General features: G+C 58.2%; 2 protein-coding genes across 2 annotated transcripts in view; one reads left to right on the top strand and one right to left on the bottom strand.

Moving 5' to 3' along the window:
• Window positions 1-138: 138 nt before the first annotated feature.
• LOC102892143 (tigger transposable element-derived protein 1) lies at window positions 139-5761 on the bottom strand. Its single transcript, XM_006904760.3, has 2 exons — window positions 4475-5761; window positions 139-3277 (listed from the first exon to the last, which is right to left on the bottom strand). Exons 1-2 carry the CDS (start codon window positions 4820-4822, stop codon window positions 1289-1291), a joined length of 2337 nt encoding a protein of 778 aa, XP_006904822.2. The 5' UTR covers window positions 4823-5761; the 3' UTR covers window positions 139-1288.
• A 246-nt stretch (window positions 5762-6007) lies between these two features.
• The window catches only part of MZF1 (myeloid zinc finger 1), a 9133-nt gene continuing 1031 nt past the window's right edge, over window positions 6008-14109 (top strand). The window contains exons 1-7 of the mRNA XM_025046624.1: window positions 6008-6449; window positions 7728-8172; window positions 8567-8750; window positions 9095-9199; window positions 9433-9503; window positions 9624-9744; window positions 13540-14102. Coding sequence (XP_024902392.1) covers window positions 7762-8172; window positions 8567-8750; window positions 9095-9199; window positions 9433-9503; window positions 9624-9744; window positions 13540-14102 — 1455 coding nt within the window. The 5' untranslated portion in view covers window positions 6008-6449; window positions 7728-7761. The remainder of the gene's footprint in view (window positions 6450-7727; window positions 8173-8566; window positions 8751-9094; window positions 9200-9432; window positions 9504-9623; window positions 9745-13539; window positions 14103-14109) is intronic.

Consider the following 14109-nt stretch of genomic DNA (forward strand, 5'->3'; position numbering starts at 1 on the left):
GATTCTTCCTCATCGCTTCCCTCTCCTTTCATCCGGTTTTATTTTATCATCTTTTTCTATGCTCTTGTGTTTGGATTTTTTTTAAGCATTTTCTTCTGCCATTTACACTAAGGGTACAAATTCTTCTCTAAATACTGATTGAGCTTCATCCCACAAGTTTTAATAAATGTCACTTTTCAAGTGTTCGGTTTTGAACTTTTTCCAATTATGATTCTCCGCCCCTGTCACGTGCTGAGAGCAGGCCCATTACTGCAAGTGTTAGCGGGGACACAGGTGGCAGAAACCCTTTCCGCCATCTTTATTTCTTCGTGTGTCTGTGTGCGCGTGTGCACAGACACATGCAGGTACCTGCACTGAACAGAACCCAAGAGGCCACACGTCCCTGTCTCACTACCTGTGGCTCATGCAGCTAGAGCATCAGAACACCTTCCCTTGCTGACAGTGTCCTGGCGGCCCACGTGGTGTGTCTGCAGAGCAGACAACCAAAGTGCCGGCTGTCAGTTTGGGGGGCAGGAGAGCAAGGTGGAATGAGAGGAGATAATGAGACTGTCTGTAAGGCTCACCCATCGCTGTCAGAGCTATGGGTCTAACCTCAGGAAGAGGCTGGGCTGCAGCTAGTGCACCGGGAGCAGATCCTGAGGTGGCCACTGAGGCCTTAGGAATGGACGAGATTTCCCAAAGGGCTCTAGACCCGGGAGACCATCAGTGTCACAAAAGACACAGCATCAGAAGATGGAAGGTTGCCAAGACAACCATGCCATAGAAACCTAGGGGAGAAAATATCTCCAAACCAAGGAAGGGACCCTTGGTATCAAAAGCCACAGTGGGCCAACATGGGGTTGGGTGCAGGGAGGGAACCAGAGACCTGGTATCACAGAGGCCATGGAAGCCAGAGCGGGTGAGCCTAGCATGGGAAGGGAGGAAATGCCAAGATCTGGAAACCCGCATCTAAAGTTGGCTAGGACGGGTCACCACAATGGTGCGGGGAGAGGCCAGGGCTGGCGAATGGTCACCACAATGGTGCGGGGAGAGGCCAGGGCTGGCCTTGGCCCCTATCCAAAAGGAAGACCAACCTGGTGGGTTGTGCTGGGCCACCGTGGTGCTATAAGGTGTGTCTCTTGTCACGGGTCCTGCAGCTCATCTGCCAGTCAAAGAACACCCTCCTGTTCTCCTAGCCTGGGGGTATGTGTGTATCACGGTACAAAAACTGCAGGGCGTCAGGTATGTGAACCACGGGGAAGACGTGGCAGTGTCTGTGCTCCAGAAACTAAATGTCATCAAACAGGGCTCATCTGAGGTCAGGCCCAAGCCCCAAATCATGCAAGACAGCTGCAGACGTCTGTCCTTCAGGGTCTGACTCTTTAACCACTCGCCCACCCTCTGCAGGCCCCACCTGTGGCAAGCGCAGGCTCCCTGTCAATTCTCTTGTCGCCACCACCACGGGGCTTCCTGAGGATGCGGCTGCCCGGGCCTGTCGCTTCCTTTCCCGGTGCAGCTCCCGGAGGCGGGCGAGGGCGCAGTGGACACCCCGAGACACCCACAAGCTGCGCTCCCGGTTCGGATCGTTCTCTGTGAGGACCCGTAGGCCAGCGGTGAAGTGGGCCAGGGCCTGGGCCAGGCACTCAGGGCTCAGTGAACCCACACCAGCTTCCTCAGCCCCCACACTCGCCACAGCCTCAGCAAGATCCAGTTCTGGTCCTTCGGAGGCCGGGCCTTTCCCTGCCTCCCAAGACAACCCAGAGCTGCTGGCCCGCCCATCCTCTGCATCCTGGGGGTTTCCACGGGGTGGGGGCTCCACATGGGCCTGCAGCAGGTGGGTAACATCGGCCTCAGCCACTTCTCCAAGGCCCACGTGGCTGGCTAGCGCCACAATGCTGCGGTGGAGCTGGGGCACAGCGTCGGGCTCAGAATTGCCGGCAGGCACACACTCAGGCCAGAGCTTTCTCCAGGCACTGTTCATGGTGGCGGGCTGCAGCTCTGCCCAGGCCTGGGCGATGTTGTCCACTGCAGTCATGACGGTATAGCTACGCCAGAACTCCCGCATGGAGGGCCGGTCTTCACCAGCTGTCTCCTGGACCAGCTGGCTAAGCGTGAGGCGCAGGTAATGAGCCTTGAAGGCAGCGATGATGCCCTGGTTCATGGGCTGGATCAGGGCCGATGTGTTCTTGGGCAGGAACTCAACACGCACGTGGGCCGAGAGGCTCCCCAGGTGGGCAGGGTGGCAGGGAGCACCATCCAGGAGCAGCAGGGCGCGGTGGGGGAGGCCGTGGCTGGCGCAGTAGCTCTCTACGGCAGGGCAGAAGCAGCCAGTAAACCACTCCTGGAAGATGCTAGGCGTCAGCCAGTCATTGCGGTTGGAGCGCCAAACCACAGGCAGGCTGGCCTTAGAGCAGCCCTTGAGGGCGCGTGGGTTCTCCGAGGGGTATACCAGCAGTGGCTTCAGCTTGAAGTCACCAGCTGCGTTGCCACCGAGCAGCAGGGTCAGGTGGTCCTTAGGGGCCTTAGGCCCAGGCCCGGCTGCCCCTTCCAGTGCCAGCAGCATGCGCTCGGGCAGCCGCTTCCAGAACAGGCCCGTCTCGTCCACGTTGAAGACTTGGCGTGGTGAGTAGCAGCCCTCCTCCAGAATGGTGCGTAGCACTGAGGGGTAGCCGGCAGCAGCCTGGGCGTCAGCCACAGCCGGCTCATCCGTCAACAGCACATTGTGGCGTGCCTTGAAACGGGCAAACCAGCCATTGCTCGCCCCGAAGGTGTCAGCCTGGGTGGCATCGCCGTGCTCGTGCTGCAGCTGTGCAAAGAGGCGGCGCGCCTTGTCCTGGATGAGCAGCGTGCTGACTGGCAGGTGTCGCCGCTTCTGCTCCTCGATCCAAAGGCTCAGCAGGCGTTCCATGTGGCCCATCACCACACCCCGGCAGCGGGTCAGCTGCTTGGCACTGACAGGTGTAGCTGCCTGAGAATTGGCCCGGATCTTGTCCTTGTTGACACGGATCGAGGCAACGGTGGAGGTGGCCAGCCCCAGAGCCCGGGCGATCTGTGTCAGCTTCTCACCCTCCTCAAACCTCCGAAGCACCTCCAACTTTACATGGAGGGTGATGGACTTCCGGTCCCGCTTGGCACTGTGGCGGAGGCCAATCCCATCAAGGGGTGCCTTTCCCGACGCCTGCACTCGGGGGGTTGTCTTTATTCCGCCTCTTCGTGCCATGCACCGCGACGAGCCCTCTACCCCCAGCCCCTCCACAGCAGCAACCACTGTTCCCATGATGGCAGCCTCCTGGCCTCTCTGTAACAGGGGGACATATAGGCATTAACATCTGAGCACGTGGAAGTCCCAACCACTGCCCAGCCCTCCCCTGCTGACACAGAGCACCGGGCCCTGATCAGAGGCACGCCCAGTCCCTTCTTTCCCTCTGCTTAAAAGCACTGCCCTCTTCCAAGGATTCTTTGCATCTAGAAGAGCATGTCACTTAATTTTAGCTCATGAGATCAAAAGAGAGATGAGACCTCACTCTTTTTCCCTCAGCAATCCTTCTGCAAACACAAGGGGAAGCCAAGAGCATCTAGAAACCCTGAATCACCTCCTAGACCCAGATGGACAGACGAACTACCCAGCTCCATGCTTCTCACTCGGAAATATCAGGCATCAGTGTGAGAAGCTGAATAAGGACATATCCTAAAGAGGTCCACAACCTAATCCCAGAAACCTATGATTAAAGTACTTTACATGACAAGAGAGACATCGTGGGCATGACTGAGTTAATAAACCTAAGGTGGGGAGATCATCTGAATGGGCCTTAAATGTGATCGCAGGGTCTGTGTAAGAGGCTAAAGATTTCACTCAGAAGAAGGTGCAGTAGTAGGACATGCTTCTCACCTTCTCTTTTGCATTTTGAACAATATAAAAACATCTGATCAAAACGGTAAACTTTTTTATGAAGGAGTGCATGTAAAACGCAGGGATAAATGCCTGACAGGTCAGTGCTTCTGGAGAGACTATGACACCGAGGACGAGTACCTTAAGGGACCCATGGGCTCCACCTGACTTGAAATTAGGTGGCACAGCCCACAGGGCCTTGCTCAAGCCAGGGAGGCAGGAAAAGGTAGGTGCGCATGGGAAGGCTCTTGCCTGGACCACTAGCGTCCGTCTTCCTCTCTCCGACACCCATGCCTTCGCCTGCTCAACCACAATTTTAAATTCACCCGTTCATTCTTTCAGTCCCTCCCTTCCGCTTTAGAGACAACGTCCCCAGGCCTGCCGCCGGGGAAGACTCGCCGCACACGTCTCGGAAGACAGGACTCGTTACTCAAGACTACACTTCCCAGAAGGCCGCGGGGCCGCCGAAGGCTCCGATTGGACCAGTGGTGCGCGTCCTGGAGCGTGCGCGCAGCGGCCTCTCCGTTCCCTACCTCGCTACACGAGCCGCATGAAAGGCCACCCTCGCTCCCGGAGCCCGGCCTGCGCGCGGCTGACCGCCCTCACCTCCAGGCCGCGACGCGGGCCGACTGCTTCAGCTGGGCCGGTGAGACTGCGGCCCTTCTCTATGTCCTTACGGTGCCGCTCCCCGACGGCGGCTGAGCCCAGCCTCCATCTTGTCGGCGGAAGCGGAAGGCTGTCCGGCGACGGCTGGGATTGGAGGACGCCGTGGGGGGCGCACCTCCCACGGCACTCTGGGCGCTCGGGATGCCGGGAAATGTAGTCCGGCCAAGAGGCGGCTGCACACGGATTCCAAGAGAGGGCGCCCGAGACTGTCGCTGCCTGCGGCTGACTTTCTCGTCGCATTTTCTGTCCATCGTCCTGCCTACTTCTTTCTCCCTTTCTGTCTCCCATCCCAGGGAACGGGTTCCCTTCAGACTGTCAACACACCATTTTCGAAAACGTTAAAAACAAACTTAGGGACCTCGTCTCAAAGATGGATTTACCTCACGGAGGGAACTAAGGTAACAGGCGGTTCCAGGAAGATGAGAGAGAAGGAACAGAGAGGGGGAAGGAAAGAAGGAACACTGAAAGAAAAACACAGAGTCACATTAGTGCCCTGACAGGCAGTTGGGCGGCCGGGACGTTTCGATGTCCTGCTCAGTGTCCTGCAGGGTGACACAACTCTAATCCTTGAGGTACTCTCTGTAGTGGACAGAAAGCGTTTGCAACCTATCGACCTTTTACGAGTTAGCATCTAAATGCAGTACATGGACTCTGATCGAAATGGTTGAAAGAGTCGCTTCGCCTGGGGAGTCAGGCGGGGCCCCCCTGTCACCTTTGTCTTATTGTCCAGTTTTTGGATAAGTTTTCCTACCAACTCTCCCTCTAATGCTTTCTCTTCATGCTGCCGCCTTCGCTCGGTCTCTGAAAACTCAGCCCATCTTACTGTGTCTGATTTCTGTCCCTTTCTTTCCTCTCGCCTATGAACTCTGTATATTGGTCCCCTGGTTCTCGATGTCTGCACTTGTCTTTGTGAATCCGTTCTCCCTCTCTCCCCCTCTTCGTTTCTCCTTTCACCCCCATCCCTTCCTAACCTTCGTCCCTGTTGCGAACGTTTCTGTCATACCGATCTCCCCAGGCGCGACTCCCCGACCTGCTGGCTTCTTATCACACTCCTTAGGTCGTGGAGCAGAAATCCCTCTCTCTGTCCTCCTTTACGCCTGCTCACTTGAGTTTCTGCCCTCGCAAGCTCTGGGTCTCTCCCTGCCCCCCGAGTCTCTGCGTCTGTCTGTGTCTGTCTATCCGTGTCTCTCTGTCTCTCTCTCTCCCCGCCCCCACCCTATCTCTGGCCCAGTCCCTTCCTCGCGCCCTCATCCCACATTCCCATCGCTTTTCCGACACCCTCCGAGTCCCCAAGTTGCCCTGGAGACCTGCAAGTCCGTCCAACTGGTTACCATGGAGACGCGCGCGCGCACACGCACACACACACCGCCCACCAGCACAAAGGACCGTCGTCGCGCCGCGCACGCGCGCACGGAGGACTCCGCCGACTACACTTCCCAGTAAACCCTTAACCTAGCCTCTCCATTTTGCGGTCCGGGCGGGCGGTGGAGGTGACACCCCCCAACCTCCGCAGGGGGTTGCCATGGAGGCCCGGACTGACGGCGTCCTATCGAGGGCCGCGATTGGTGCAGAGCCCTGCTAATCCCTGGAAGGCCCGTATAGAACTGAGGGAAAGGTGGTGGGAGGCATGCGCGGTTGGGAAGGCAGCGCTGCTGTCCATTCCCCCCTGAGAAGCTTGCGCACTTCGACGGAACCCGGACGCCTGGATCTTAGGCGGGGAGCGCGGGAAGAGGCGGCCGGGAGTGTGATCTGATCGTTGAGAACAACGTTATCCCGCGGAACAAGGACAGGAGGGTGGAAACAGGCGAGGGTGGGGGAAGGGCTAGAGCATCCCGGGAGACATGGTCCGGCCGGGGAGGGGAAATCGGCCAGTGCGCATGCTCAGGAGCGCGGGAGCGGCCCGCTGAGCGCGGAGGTGAGGGCGGGGGCTTCTCAAACGAGAGGGCTTTGGGCGGAGGGCGGGGACCGGGGTGGCTGCTGCGGGTCGTGGATTCCGGCTGCCCTGTGGGACCGGGAGTGCAAGGCAGGGACCTGGGTACTACCTGCAGGCAAGTCTAGCGCTGTCGCCCAAGGGCCGTCAATTACTGAGCACTGCCTCAACGACGGACTCTGGGAGTCCCGCCTCCGGTTGCCATGGCGGCACCGGGACCGCGGGCTGGGGGGCGTGCTCGCTAAAGCGGAAGTTGCCCTCCTGGACTTGTGGTAAATGTAGTTCGGGAACCTCCGGAGGGACCAGCCGGCTTGGCGATGGCCCAACTTTCTCCCAGGGTTTCAGTTTGACCTTGAAGAGCAAAGATTTGGCTCACGGGATCAGGCAGCCCTCGAAATCGAATGCACCCCTTTAATAAGCTTAGATTTTTTAAAACAAGCTTGTGCCTAACCCCCAGCTGCAGGAGCAGCAATGTGAGGTGGGCCTGATGGCCATTCACCATTTCTAGATGAGGAAACCAGGGTTCGCAGAGGCACAGCGAGGTCATGTGGCAGATAGGCGAGGTCAGAATCTTCGACCTTGCTGGCAGGCTCCCGGTCCAGTGGTCTGAGGTCCTTGGTGGGCCCCCTGGAAGCTACCCAATCACCTCGGTCAGCCTCGATCAGGAAACTGAGAGGATGGGGGATCGCATGGTGTGAAAAATTGGACTCAGAAGATAGGGCTGAATTGGAGTTGGGTGCTACCTTGGGGCTGAGTCAGCCACACAGGTGACTGCACAGGTTGGGGAGACAGGTGGAGAGAGACTGCCCTGTGGAACCGAGATGGCAGGAGAGTGGTCTGAAACTGGATGGTAGGGTGGATGGTGCGAAGATGGGCTTGCACATGTGGTCGTAGTGGCGCTGATGCCCAGGCGGGGCGGGGTGTTGTAGGCGTCATCCACCCATTGCAGGGATGAGGTGGTGCATGTAGAGAAAGAGCAGGATTTAGGAGAGAGAAGAGGTGACTTCTAGGCCTAAGAAGTCTTTGGAGCGGAGGGCTACCAGAGACTGCGCAGGCCCAGCCAGAGAGACCAGGAACAGGTGGCTCAAGGGCTTACTGGACTCACAGGTCTTTGGCATGTGATCACCTTTCTGTGCTTCAGTGTCATCTGCCTTCCACTCGGGGCACGTCTGAGTAGGGAACAGTCGGACGTACAGCAGGCACTCGAGAGGCGTTTGCCGCCACTTGTTCTCACTGTAGCGGCCCCATCCCATTCCTCCCCAGGGGCAGACACTAGCCTCGGAGTCTGGTATTTCCGATGAGGCCCACAGCACTGGGCTCCCCAGGCCACGCGCCCCCAGAAGACAAGAGACCTGTCATGGTGAAGCTGGAGGACTCTGAGGAGGAGGAGGAGGAAGAGGAGGAGGAGGCTGCCCCGTGGGATCCTGGTCCGGAGGCTGCATGCCAATGTTTCTGGCACTTCCGCTATGAGGACGCAGCAGGTCCCCGAGAGGCCCTGGCCCAGCTCCGTAAGCTGTGCCACCAGTGGCTGCGGCCCGAGGTGCACTCCAAGGAGCAGATGCTGGAGCTGCTGGTGCTAGAGCAGTTCCTGGGCGCGCTGCCCCCTGAGATCCAGGCCCGCGTGCGGGGACAGCGGCCAGGCAGCCCTGAGGAGGCCGTCACCCTAGTCGAGGGGCTGCGTAGGGAGCCAGGAGGGCCCCGGAGATGGGTGAGTCAGTGGCCCTGAGCCAGGGTCAGGGCTGGAACGGGGTGCCATGCTCAGCGAGACACCTGTCCCTTGTGGGTCGGGAAGTAGTCACCTGCAGCAGACCCTCTGCATGGTAGACGGGATTCCAGGGCCAGCTTCACCGGCCCATTCCTACATCACCTGGGGTCACTGATTGACATGGGAAGGAATGCAAGGTGGAGTGGGGGAGACCACTGGGCAGCCATGGATATCCGCGGCAGGAAAGCAACTACAAGTGGCCCCTTTACTCCCTGCTCAGTCCCTGGAAGGTGGGTCCTTGGTGGACCTAGTCAGGACCACTGGAGTCCCGTGATGGGGTGAATGCCCAGCCCAACTCCCTGCCTGGGCCCTTGATGGAGAGGGGGTACCTCCCCAGGTCACAGTCCAGGTGCAGGGCCAGGAGGTGCTGTCAGAGAAGATGGAGCCCTCTGACTTCCAGCCCCTCCCTCAAACCAAGCCTCGGACTACAGAACCTGGGCCTGAGACGCCCCCTGGGGGCACACGGAAGTCACCGCTGAGCCTTCGGGTGAAAGAGGAGCCCGAGGTTACAGAGGACCCAGGTGAGGACAGGCAAGGTGGGCTGGGCCCAAGACCTAATTAGATGGACCGTGGGAAGCTTGGCTGACAGCTTGAAGACCATTGGGCCGGTCACCTGGATGGAACCATTCCCGTGCCCTGGTGGCCCCCACAACCCACTCAGCCAGTGGCCGTCAGTGCTTCTCACATGCCTCTCACAGCTGTGTTCCCACGCTCTCTCCTGGCTCGGAACGGGCTGTTGGGGGTTCCATTGGGGGATATCAGGTGGTCACCAGGGAGCAGACAGCAGGCTGGCAGATGGGTGGGTGCGGCTGAGGGAGGACCCTGAAGTGCTGGAGAACAGGCCCCTCCCTCATACGCCTCCCAGGCAGGGCCAGAGCTGACCCCTCACACGCTTCGCCACTCCTGTGTGGACTCTTGTGCAGCGCCTCTCCCCTGCCTTCACTGGCCACCTGCCAGGGCTCATGCACAGGTACAGGGCACAGGTCGGAGCCTGCCGGGTCCTGCTGCAGCAACTCGCATGGCCTTCCAGGGGGCCCTGCTTTGCTCCACCCGAGCTGGGCCCTTGGAGCTACCCTGCCATGCCCAGCCCCAAGCCTGCACCCAGCTGTCACTCTACCGGGATCCCACCACCTGACACACCACTGAGGAGGGCAGCGGGGTGGCAATAACTTTGGGCTGCCTGACTCCACCCTTCCTCTCCAGAATTTCTGGATTCTGGGCCTCTAGCCAACCCCCAGGAGGCCACTTCCACTCTCCTGCCTGAGGAGGCCCAGGTGAGCCCCACACAGGCTGGGCGCTGCTCCTTGCCCCAGGAGCCTTCGCGGGAGGGGGTCGGGGGGGTCCCTACCTGGACCAAGCAGGGCAGAGATGAGCAGTGGCCACTGTGGTTTCAGAGCTGTGGGACGGCACTGGACCGGGCCTCGCCCCACAGCGAGACTGGGCCTGAGGGGCCTTCGTGGAGGGAACACCCTGGGGCCCTGTGGCAAGAGGAAGCTGGAGGCATCTTCTCCCGAGGTAAGCCGGCATGGTGGGGTGGGGGCTCTGTCAACAGTACCACATCTGCCCTTCCCACTCCTGGCCCCGCTCCCTGGACTGTCCCCCTGTAGTGTCAGCCTGCTTCATCATCTCCTGCCCTCAAAAGCCAACCCCTCCACTGACTCCATGCCCCTTCAGCTGCCTCTGCCTAATGAAACCTCCCAAGCGGGGGGGCCTGTGTTCCCCATTCCCACACCTCCCAGCCTTGGCGTCGCAGATGGCCCCGAGACCCGTCATCCAGGCCCCAGGTCCCCTTTCTTGGTTTCCTCCTTTGGTCTGGCACACGTTCCTGTGAGCACTGGCGTGGGATGCAGCGCATCTGTCTAACCTTCAGCATTAGACTGAAGTTCAGCTAGGTGAAGAATTCTTTTTATTAACTCAGTCTCAAACCTTTTTTATTGCGTTATTCGTGAGCCCTTTCCATTTGAAACTCACGTTTCAGTCGTGGGGAACTGGCTCCGCCGTTGCGCTTATTTCTGGAATAAGCGAAATTCCTGTCCTTTGCCTGTGGCCTCCGGGACAGGTCCTCTAATGGCATCTTTTCACTCCCATCTTCCATCCCTTTCTTTCTACTCTATTTTCCAGAATGTTTCTTCAGTTATACTTTCTAGCCCTTCTGGTGACATTGTCATATCTGCTAACATAGCTTTATTCATTCCCAAGAGTGTTTTCATTCCCCGAATGTTCATTTTTATAGCCACTTCCTTTTGTTTTCACCATTGTGACGTTTTTCCTTCTTTCTCGGAGAATAGTGGGATCTTTTTTTTTTTGAAGTTTTCTTCTCCCACTGTGGTCTCTATTCCCTCTGAGTTGTCTGCTTATGTGTAAGACAGGAGACCACAAATCCAGTGGCTCGGAGCAGGTGAGTGTGGAGCTGCGAAGGATGGGGGGTTCAGTCTCCAAGGAGACCCGCACTTTGGGGGACATGCACAGGTGTGTGGAGTGACAGTGGATGCTGCTGAAGGATCTGTAGGGCAACCTGGCTGGGCCTCTGGGGGCACCCCTTGCTGTGAGCATCTTTAGGTCCTTCCTCCAAGAAGGCACTTCCAGGCTCTTGCCAGCATCCCAGGAGAGGCTGGCGTCTCAGCAGACAATGTGACTTCACTTAATCTCTCAACGTCCTCAGTATGGTCTCACACCCTCTACTCCGCCTTTTGCCAGTGCGGGAAAAGAGATCCAGGAGTCAGAGCCACAGTAGTGCCCGCCGTTTACTCAGAATTATGTGCAGACAGAGCCCAGGGCTGTTTGGTACAGAGCCCCGCCCAGCTTCTGCTTCTAAAACTGCCTCCCCCTGCGTGGTGCCCCTACCCCTTCACCTACCCGGCTAAAGGGATCTGGTGCCTCCAACTCCTCAGCTTTTCGAGGCTTCTTTGGGATAAAACAAGTTGATTTTTTCCAGTTTTCCCCACCGCCGACTTCATATTCTTTTCCGGTCTGCTAGCCACCATTTACTCACCTGCTTTCCAGAATAGAAAACGTCAAGGCCGATTCATCTCCTTTCCTGTTTTCTTCATCTTTGTGGATGTTATGCCTTAAAAAGACAAAAAAAAAAGCAGAGGGGGGGGAGACCTTTACTGTTGTTTCAAGGTGGAACAAATTTAAATAGATGCCACTGTTTCCCAGAAGTCCCCCATTTGCTGTTTGTTATCAATAAGGATCCTAACTCATTCCTTTTCCATAATGTCCTTGGTTTCACGGATGCTGGTCCCTCCTTTGAGGACCTAGAAACACTTCAGTGCCCTTCCCAGACTGCTTGGTCGAGTCGGCTTCCTTGGCCCTGCGTTCTGTCACTGGTGGCAGTGTGGACAGCCTACCCGGCAGAGCTCTAGGAGCTGTTTTTTGGCCCCACCCTAAGCATTATCTTAGGTGGGGGGTTATCACAGTGCCCATCAAAGCCCTGAAGTAGGAGGATCACCTGGGCCCCAGGCCATCGAGTGCATTCCAGCCAGAAGCAGGCAGCTTATTCCCGTCCAGGTCCATGGGTACCCAGGCTGAGCCGCCCCACACCCTCAACCCCCAGCCTCAGTCCCTAGGCCTCCACAGCCCTGCGCTGTAGAGCTCGCTGTTCCAGGCTCTGTCCCCAAACCTCACCACTATCCCTTCTTGGGTTCTGTGTGTTGGAGCTGAGCGCAGGGTCTGGCGCATGCAACTGACCAGTCCCTCGAGCTTGAGGCTGCTTCTCTGAGCACACAACCCCAGCCTCTGGGCTTTCTCCAGCCTCAGCAGTAGCTCCTTGGTGGCCTTCTTCTTTGCAGTCCCATTTCCTCCTCAGACTGCACTCACATCTTCAGCAGTGCCCCTCCGCCACCTTGGTCCCCGCATCGGGTCTCCTGCCTGTCCCTCAGGTGGACACTTTCTATGTAGCCAGTGTTTTCATCATGAGAATATTTCCAGTAGCTAAAGCTTTCACACGCTAGAAGATTCAAAAGGCACGGGGCGTACACAGCGGAATGCCTCTCCGCTGCCTGTGTCACAGGCCCGGTCCCCAGCGGCCGACGTTCCCGGTTTCTTGTGTCTCCTTCTAGGATTCTGTGCATGGCAGGGCAGACATGAATTCCAATGCATACTCATTTTTCTTCTTTAGAACACAGATGGGTGCTTAATCTTCACCCTGGCCCACCCCTGACACCTTCTGTGCGGTGCGCGTTCTGGTCTTCGGACAGCTGCGTAGAGGCCCACTGTGCACACATCCAGGCTCCCGCTGCCATTGCTTCGGGTTGCTTTTCAGGGCTGAACTGAAAAACCTCAAACGCAGGTCATTTTGCACGGGGCGGGGGGCACAATTGTTTGAGAAACACCTAAAAGAAACGCTGAGTCAAAGTATGAGAAATTTGCCATTTTGATGTATTTTGCTTCACTGGCTTCCCGTTTACGTTCGCCGGCCGCACGCACAGACGCGTGGGGCCTTGCAGTGAGGGTGTGGAAACCGTGGACGAGTACACGTCTGATGGACGGTTTTGTCATTGGGAGGAGACAAAGCATACGTTATGGGATTCAGGTGTTGGTGACATTTCCTTTCCCGTTCGCATCCTTTGCCCACACCTGTCAGGTCGCTGGTCTTGTTGGCTCAGTGGAGCTCTTAGAAGATTAATTAGCCCTTTCCCTCTAGAGTTTCTCAGGTTTTTGTTCTGTTTTTTAATTCTGAAGTCTCCCTTGTGCGTGAGTTACTTCCTTTGATGCAGTACGATTCATGTGACTTCACGACCTAAGGATTTTCTGTCACCCACTGAAGCCCTTGCTGCTCTCTCAGCCTGATTTAACTTCCTCCGGCCCCTGCTTCTCGGAGACCTTTGCTCCGCCTCCTCTGTCACCCAGCATCTGATGCGGGAGAGCTCACATCGTGGTGGGCCACTGCTCTTCTTAGGTGTACGGCCACACGTTTGATGTCACTCAGGCCCGGGACTGCACGTGCCGTGGCCATGCCAGAGCACCCATGCTCATGTTTCCCTGAAGACTGGGCCCCACAGCCCGCATGCACTCTCTGTCCCTCTGATGCCACCTCCTTCTTTGCATGTGTGGAAACCGTCCTCACCAGCCTGGACAGTGCAAGGGCGACCTGCCCCTCCTTTGCACCACACCCCTTCCAGAAAGGCGAGTTTTGCAAACCTAACTCAGACCTGAGAAGCTTGTCCCCAGCTTCTCAGTCGTCTTCTGTGATTCTGGGCCACTGTCACCTCTTCGGGGAAGCCAGCGCAGATAGAATCCCTGCTCCTGCCCCCTCTGTCTGCCTCCTCGGTCAGTTTTAGGGCCCTCTCGGTCACACTGTTTGCCCAGGGCTGGAGTGGTCTGGACACACAGCGGGTTCCGTCACGAAGAAGTGGACCCCCTTGTGCAATGCAGGGTTTGCGCTCCAGATGGAAAGCGTCTCCGCTGGCCCAGGCACTGTGAGCCCCCACCTCCACATCCCCTGGGACCTCGGTGTGGCCAGCCTCGCGGGCCAACTCCGGTCACCCGCCCGAGAAGCCGTCTTCTCGCATGCGCTGGTACTGCCCCACGATCCGGGAGGTGAGCAGGACCCCACGGACGAGGATCCCCGCCAGGGCGTGGGCCGGGTCCTGGCCACTGGCCGCTGGCACGGCCCCAGGGGTCGGAGCAGGGGCCGGGGCCGCCCCAGCACGGGCGCCGGGGCAGTGCGAGGTGGCCGTTGCGACGTCTGTGGGAAGGTGTTCAGCCAACGCAGTAACCTGCTGCGGCACCAGAAGATCCACACGGGAGAGCGGCCATTCGTGTGCGGCGAGTGCGGCCGCAGCTTCAGCCGCAGCTCGCACCTGCTGCGCCACCAGCTCACGCACACTGAGGAGCGGCCGTTCGTGTGCGGCGACTGCGGCCAGGGCTTCGTGCGCA

This window comes from Pteropus alecto, unplaced genomic scaffold (genome assembly GCF_000325575.1).
Source record: "Pteropus alecto unplaced genomic scaffold, ASM32557v1 scaffold380, whole genome shotgun sequence".
NCBI classification, from domain to species: domain Eukaryota; kingdom Metazoa; phylum Chordata; class Mammalia; order Chiroptera; family Pteropodidae; genus Pteropus; species Pteropus alecto.

Coding starts and splice junctions, on each gene's coding strand:
- LOC102892143 (XM_006904760.3), bottom strand. CDS start 4,822: ATGGGAGACAGAAAGGGAGAAAGAAGTAGGCAGGACGATGGACAGAAA. Junction 3,278..4,474: donor GCCCGCGTCGCGGCCTGGAG/GTGAGGGCGGTC, acceptor CCCCTGTTACAG/AGAGGCCAGGAGGCTGCCAT.